This window comes from Elephas maximus, chromosome 3, assembly GCF_024166365.1.
Source record: "Elephas maximus indicus isolate mEleMax1 chromosome 3, mEleMax1 primary haplotype, whole genome shotgun sequence".
In the NCBI taxonomy this organism is placed as follows: Eukaryota; Metazoa; Chordata; class Mammalia; order Proboscidea; family Elephantidae; genus Elephas; species Elephas maximus.
In genome coordinates this window covers 37,453,102-37,461,014 of record NC_064821.1, presented here as the reverse complement: position 1 = coordinate 37,461,014, position 7,913 = coordinate 37,453,102, and the positions used below count along the sequence as shown (strand labels likewise).

The 7,913-nt window shown below is 51.5% G+C and overlaps 1 protein-coding gene across 1 annotated transcript; it reads left to right on the top strand.

Annotated features, from left to right (window-relative positions):
- Nucleotides 1–1,363: 1,363 nt before the first annotated feature.
- Nucleotides 1,364–7,020, top strand: CCDC194 (coiled-coil domain containing 194). Its single transcript, XM_049877367.1, has 4 exons — nt 1,364–1,684; nt 5,448–5,544; nt 5,848–5,980; nt 6,870–7,020. Exons 1-4 carry the CDS (start codon nt 1,364–1,366, stop codon nt 7,018–7,020), a joined length of 702 nt encoding a protein of 233 aa, XP_049733324.1.
- Nucleotides 7,021–7,913: the final 893 nt, after the last annotated feature.

The window sequence follows — 7,913 nt, the reverse complement described above, 5'->3', positions numbered from 1 at the left end:
GATAGTGAGAATAGTTGCACGACTTAAAGAAGTTAATCAACGTCACTGAATTGTACAGGTGGAAATGGTTGAGATGGTGTATGTTTTATGATGTATTTTTTCACCACAATAAATTTTTTTTAAAAGAGAGCCCTAAGCTAGTGGTAAAGGGTGCTTCCTGGAGGAGGCAACATGTGGGTGAAAGCCAGGAGGTGAAGGGCAGCTAGGCAGGAGAGAAGCTCAGGCAAGGAATCAAACATGCAAAGGCCCTGGGGTGGGAATGTGTTCACCACAGGGGCACTGAGGGGGCTGGTGAAGAGGATAGTGACATCAAAGATGTCATCGTCGTTGTTGCTGTTGGTTGCCTAGTCTCCTTTGACTCATGGTGACCCCGTGTTCCATAGGGTTTTCAAGGCAGATCACCAGGCCTTTCTTCTGAGGTACCTCTGGGCAGGAGTGTTCGAACCGCCAACCTTTTGGCTAGTACGCGAGCACTTAACCGTTTGCAATACCCAGAGACATAATAGATCTTGTAAGAAGACCAAAAAAAACGCGCTTGCGGTAGAACTGATTCAGATGACCCTACAGCACAGAGTAGAACTGTCCCATAAGGCTTCCAAGGAGCAGCTGGTGGACTTTAACCGGCAACCTTTTGCGTAGCTGACAACCTCTTAACCACTGCGCCACAAAGGTTCCCGTGTAAGGAGGAGGAAAAGGAGAAGGGGACCGGGAAGGACAAGAAGGGGGAGGGTGCTATGGAGGGCTGAGGCTGAGCTAGAAGGGCTTGGGGGAAGGAGAGGAAGGAGGAAAAGGGAAGGAGGAGGGGAAGTTGGAGGTAGACAAAGGCGGAGGGAGAGTCGGAGGAGGAGGAAGAAGATTGGATCCGGAGGGAAGGGAAGCCAGGGACTGATCCTTAACAGACCCGGATTCGATTCGCGTTACAAGACCGCCCCCTGGAGGCCCAGTGGGGAATGAGGCCGGTCCGCCCTGCGGCCCTCACAGTGGGTACAGGAAAGCAAGGTTAATCGTGTGGCTCCCGCTTCCCAGCCTCTTTTCTCATCGGCAGAATGAGGACAACAGAACCCCAGACTCTGGCCAAGAGCCCCTTGCTCCTGCGTGGATGTGCTCGTGATTCATACCAAGCCCCAGAGAGGGAAACTGAAGTTCAGTGGGCAGTACGTGGAAGGCAGAGGCAGGACTCGAACTGGGATCCCCAGTCCAGTCTTGGGCACAAGCAGACTGTACTGGTTCCTGGCAGGGATCCAGCCCCTCCCCAAGGATCAGGAAGCCTTGTCTGGGTGGGGCGGAACCGTGGGTGTCCCTGGTGTCCCAAGTACCAATTAAATGCTCGTGGCCGTCTGGGGAGAGCGCTGGGGACCACAGCATGGCCGAGCTCGGGCCTGAGCCGAGCCGCGCGTGGCGGCTGTTCGCACTGTGCGGAGCTGCAGTGTTCCTGGCGGCCGTGGCAGCCGGCGCGGCCCTGCTGGCCTGGAATCTGGCCGCCTCGGCCGCCCGGGGGCCTCACTGCCCGGAGCTCAGGGCCAACACCACCGCGTCACCCAGGGACCCTCCCGAAGTAGAGGAGCTGAGACGCCAGCTGGCCGAGGCAGCCCAGCGCCAGGAGGCCCTCCTCAGGCAGCTGGACCAGGCCGAGGGTATCCGCCGGGAGCTGGAGGAGGCGCTGAGGGCCTGTGAGGGCCACCAGGTAGGTGGACAGGGTGGGAGGCCCGGGAATAACCCAGAATGTGGAGGTAGAGCACCTGTGCACCCATCTCAGGGCTCCAGATTTGAGGCCCTGCCACAGCCCATGCCTCCATTTTCCCAATTCTTCAGTCGAGCGAGGCAAACGCCCATGGAACCACAACCTCTTACAAGTTCTACAAAGTCAGTTCATCCTTGAGTGCACCTTCTGGCCAAGAGGGTCCCACTGCCCTCTTCTGCTATTGGGGGGTTAAATGGTGGCTGAGGAAGTCCTAAGAAGCCTGAGTGGCACAACCGGTTTACAATTGGCTGCTAACCTAAAGTTTGGAGGTTTGAACTCACCAGTGGCATCTCCGGAAGAAAGGCCTGTTGATCTACTTCCTCGTAAAGACTGCTAGGTTGTTGGGTGCCATCAAATAGATTCTGACTCATAATGACCCCATGTGACAGAGTAGAACTGCTCCATAGTGTTTTCTTGGCTGTAATCTTTACAGAACGGACCCCTGGTGGTGCAGTGATTAAACCCTCAGCTGTTAACCAAAAGGTTGGTGGTTCGAACCCAACACATCCTCTGTGGTAGAAAGATGTGGCAGTCTGATTCCATAAAGATTACAGCCTCAGAAATTCTATGGGGCAGTTCTACTCTGTCCTGTAGGGTCACAATGAGTTGGAATAGACTCAATGGCAATAGGTTTGGTTTTGGTTTTTGTGATCATCACAGAAGCAGATCACCAAGTCTTTTTCCCATGGGGCCACTGGGTAGGTTCAAACTACCAATCTTTCACTTAGCAGCCGAGCACTTAACTGTTGCACCACCAGGCCTCCTTTCCGTAAAGATTCCAGCCAAGAAAACATTGTGGAGCTTAGTTCCACTCTTTAACACATGGGGTCGCCATGATTGGAACTGACTCAAAGGCAAGAGGTTTTAATGGGAGTAAGTCTTAGACCCCAAGTCCACTTGGAGTAGCCCAGTGAATCCTTCCCACCCCCCTAGCCAGTGTCCAGCAGCCCTATTTCGAGAGAGACTCATATTTCGAGAGAGACTCATACCACCTGTAATTAGGAGGCTAAAGTTGGTGGTTTGAGGGAGGTATCCGCCAGGCCCTCCCTTTCCTCCAGCCACCCCCCTTCAGACTCTTTCTTAACCTTTTCAGCCTTGAGCCTCATAGAAGTTGTTGTTGTTAGTTGCCATTGAGTCAATTCCAGCTCATGGTAACCCCATGTGTGCAGAGCAGAACTATGCTCCATACGATTCTCGAGGTTGTGATCTTTTGGAAGACGGCCAGGTCTTTCTTCCAAGACACCTCTGGGTGGGTTTGAACTGCCAACCGTTTGGCTAGTAGTTGAGCGCTTAACCGTTTGTGCCACTCAGGGACTCTTCTCACAAAAGACCCATCCTCAAAATCCCAACCATTTATTGAGTGACTGGTATGTACCCTGACCAGCAAAGAGGTTGAACAGGATCTGAGTTTTAAACATCAAAACGGACCCCTTTTCTGTCTGCCCAAGGGAAGGGACTGGAGCGACTAAGGTTAAGAGGAGCACCCTGGGTTCAAGTCCATCTCTGCCGCTTTCTGGAAGATTCTCTGAAGAGGTCAGCGCAGTTGTTTCACAAAATATCCCATAGAGGGAACCAACACATACGCAGAAGCCCAATTATTGTCAACCACCAAATTGGCTTGGGTTGGCTTGAAACCCCAAGCTCAGGCAAATCTAAGCCCAAACTGAGATTTGAACTGGGGTCCGTTTAACCGCAAAGATAAGCCATTTCCACTGTCTGGTGGCTTGTGGTGGGGAGGGTGGGCGTGGGTGGAGACCACCCTCCAGGCGGGGGATACCACCACTCTTTACCCTGGGTTTCAGTGGTTACTTCTGTGTTTTACAACTACCAAATCAAAAACCAAAACAAAACACGTTGCCGTAGAGTGAAATCTGATTCAAAGAGATCTCAAGTGTTACATTACAGAACAGAACTGCTCCATAGGGTTTTCTTGGCTGTAACCCCTTTTTTTTTTTTTTAATTTTATTGTGCTTTAAGTGAAAGTTTACAAATCAAGTCAGTCTCTCACACAAAAATTTATATACACCTTGCTATATATTCCTAGTTGCTCTCCCCCTAATGAGACAGCACGCTCCTTCTCTCCACCCTCTATTTTCATGTCCATTCAGCCGGCTTCTGACCCCCTCCGCCTTCTCATCTCCTCTCCAGACAGAAGCCGCCCACACAGTCTCATGTGTCTACTTGATCCAAGAAGCTCACTCCTCACCAGTATCATTTTCTATCCTATGGTCCAGTCCAATCCCTGTCTGAAGAGTTGGCTTTAGGAATGGTTCCTGTCTTGGGCTAACAGAAGGTCTGGGGACCATGACCTCTGGGGTCCTTCTAGTCTCAGTCAGACCATTAAGTCTGGTCTTTTTATGAGAATTTGAGGTCTGCATCCCACTGCTCTCCTGCTGCCTCAGGGGTTCTCTGTTGTGTTCCCCGTCAAGAAAGTCATCGGTTGTAGCCGGGCACCGTCTAGTTCTTCTGGTCTCCGGCTGATGTAGTCTCTGGTTTATGTGGCCCTTTCTGTCCCTTGGCTCATAATTACCTTGTGTCTTTGGTGTTCTTCATTCTCCTTTGCTCTAGGTGGGTTGAGACCAACTGATGCATCTCAGATGGCCTCTTTCTAGCATTTAAGACCCCAGATTTGGCAGATCTCCTAGCCTTTCTTCCATGGCATGGCTGGGTGGGTTTGAACCTTTAAGTGAGTCATTGAGCGCAAACTGTTGTGCTGCTTAGGAACCTCTTTACTACTATGTTGTTGTTAGGTGCAGTCAGGTCACTTCTGACTCACAGTGACCCTATGTACAAATGAAACACTGCTGATCGTGCACCATCCTCACAATCATTATACTTGAGCCTGTTGTTGCAGTCACTGTGTCAATCCATTTTGTTGAGGGTCGTCTTCTTTTTTGCTGACCCTCTACTTTACCAAGCATGATGTCCTTCTCCATGGGCTGGTCCCTCCTGATAACATGTCCAAAGTGCATGAGATTAAGTCTCGCCATCCTCGCTTCCAAGGAGCACTCTGGCTGTATTTCTTAAGGACAGACTTGTTCGTTCTTCTGGCAGTACATGGTATATTCAGTATTCTTCGCCACCACCATATTTCAAAGGTATCAATTCTTCTTTGATCTTACTTATTCATTGTCCGGCTTTCACATACATATGAAACAATTGAAAATATCAGGACGTGGGTCAGGCACACCTTAGTCCTCAAAGTGACATCTTTGCTTTTGGGCACTTTAAAGAAATCTTTTGAAGCAGATTTGCACAATGCAATACGTTGTTTGATTTCCTCACTGCTGCTTCCATGGGCATTGATTGTGGATCCAAGTAAAATGAAATCCTTGACGTCAATCTCTTCTGCATATTTGTCCAGTTGCAAGGATTTTTGTTTTCTTTATGTTAAGGTGTATGTAATCCATACTACTATAAACTCATTGCCGTCGACTCCAACTCATAGTGACCCTATAGGACAGAATAGAACTGCCCCATCTTGTTTCTTAGGAGCAGCTGGTGGATTCAAACTGCCAAACTTTTGGTTAGCAGCCTTAGCTCTTAACCACTGCACCACCAGAGCTCCAATCCATACTACTATAAAAATACTATACGGACCCCAAATGACTTTCCAACAAAAATCTCAGACTCCCCCAGAAAGGGCGGAGTCAACTTACTGCCTGCCCCCACCTTCCATCTCTCCCTCCTTCCCTTCTCTCTGCAGAGCCGGCTTCAGACTCAACTGAAGACACTGAAGTCTGAGATGGACGAGGCCAGGGCACAGGGGACCCAGATGGTGGAGCAGAACGGGGCGCTGACAGGTGTGTTGGGGCTCAAAGGCGTAGGCAGGAGTAGAAGCGGGGAAGACCAGAAGGTTCGTGGATAGGCAAATGAAATGCAAACGAAATGTAAATGACCATGAAAACTTACGGAGAGAATGCAAACAACAGGCAAAGACTATGCAAGTATCTCAAAATCAACGCAAATGTAACAAAATATGCGAACGCCAGGTAAACAGCTCACAAAAGCAACAGAAAAACTATGCAAATACCACTCACGTTTAATGCAAATAAAGCAAAGCATGCAAATTATATGCAGACACTAAACCCTGCTCCTGCCCGCAGAAGCCCTAGCACGGTGGGAGGAAGCTGCAGCCGAGGCCGCCCTGCGGCTGGAGGAGACGACGCAGCGCGCACGCGCGGCTGAGGCCGAGGGTGGAGCCTGCGCAGCCCGGGAGGAGGCACTGAGAGAGCGAGTGTGAGTGAGGGGCGGGCCCGGGGCGGACGGGCGGGGTGCGCGGCAAATGGCTGTGCAGGGATTACTTCTTTCAGCCAATCGTCACATGGGGCGGGACGGAGAACAGGTTCTTCGGGGAGGCGGGTGGGGTTGCGGCTGTAAGGGCGTGACTTTGGGGAGGCAGGTGCGGGGAAGGTCAAAGTGAGGATCCTAGTGTAGGAAACCAGGGTTGGTGAAGAGGGTTGGGCTCTCTGGGGCAGGGGTCCCCAGGTAGGGCAAGCATTCTGGGAGGCAAGGGCTCCTGGGATCGGGCGCTGATAGGAGAGGTCCCAGGAAGGGACAGGGAGCCGAAGGGAAGTGTCCAAGGAAAAGGAAGTATCGAGAGAGTGGTCGCTGGTTTTGGTTTTGGGACCGGGCTTTTGGGGAAGGGGCGGGGCGGAAGCGTGGATCGGGGGGTCTTTGCGGACAGGCGTCCCTGGGGAACGGGGTTCCCAGAAATGGCCGTAGCTGGGAGACGGTTGGAGGAACCTGGGGTGGGAGTCCCGGGGAAAGGACAGGGATGAAGGGATCCCTAGAGGAAGGGGGTGGGGGGGCAATAGAGGTGGGTCCAAGGAGACGGGAGTTTGGAGGGCCTGCCTGAGGTATCTGAGGGTCAGTATGTAGGGGAGGGGGCTTCCAGGGAAAGGCCGGGGTTTGGATGGGGGACTCTGGGGGTGGAGGGCTGGGAGGAGGGGCAGGTGGAGGATCCTTGGAAGACGGAAAGAGGCGGTGGGGCAGGGGGTGGCTGTCCCTGGTGGGTAGAGATCTCTGAGGAGTGGGGTTCTAGGGAAAGAAGTGCTCAGATAGAGGATGGCTGGGGTCTCTGGGGACAGAGGTCCCGGTGCTGACCGGCCCCTTCCTATCCCGGCAGCAACGCCCTGGAGATCGAGACGAACCCCCAACGCAGAGGGTCGCGCCCCCGGCCCCGCTTGGGATCCCGACCCCGGTCCAGCCCTCGCTCGCGCGCCCGTCCCGGACCCCCCGGGGGCTGCCGGCGGACCACGCGGCGCGTACGGGGGTGACTCGATACCCAGCAGGTCGGGGCTTGAGATCAGGAGGACAAGCACCGCAGGGGTTCTTGCGGGGACATCCTGGATGAGACGCCCAGTCGCCACATCAGCGCTCAGCTTCAGACCCACAAGTCTCCCCAGACAGAAACTCTACAGACCCAGCTCCTGACTACTGCTTATTCTACAGTTGGGAAAACTGAGACCCATTTGGTCACTTTAAGTCGCATTTGGGACTTGAAGACCCCCCTGACTTCAGGACCTCCCTCATACCACATACATGAGAACTTGGAGACCAGTCCTGGCTCCAGAGTGACCCGGAAGGGTCACTTACCCTCTCTGGGCCTTAGTTTACCCTGTCTGTAAAATGGGCGATTTGACTCATTTTTAGGGAACTGGAACTTTCTTGACACCAAATGCAAACAAAGATGGCACAAGGGGAAAATTGCAGACCCATCTCCTTGTGAGGAGGGTATGAAACTCCCAGATGGAATTTTAGCAACCCAGTGGTAGGTTTCTTTAAATATGCCACATGAAAGATGACTCACACCTGAGATGCAGGGGTGGTTCAATATTCAGCAGCTTGTTAATGTAATCCACCATAATAATGAATCAAAGAATATAAATTCTGAAAAAGTCCTCAAAACCAGGGCCTAGGTAAGGTATTTAATATCGTTCTGGAGGTATTGGCCAATGCAATTAGACAAGAAAAAAAAATGAAGTATGAATATTAGAAAAGAGGAAGAGAATTCATACACTGAATCATATAAAAGTGCTGTTTATATAGTCAAAAATTGTTGAAATAGCAACAATTTTATATGGCTCAATTTCACATTATATTTGTCTTTTAACTTTATATTTCACATAACTTCAGAAAAACTGCAAGAATTGAAGAATTCCTGCGTATC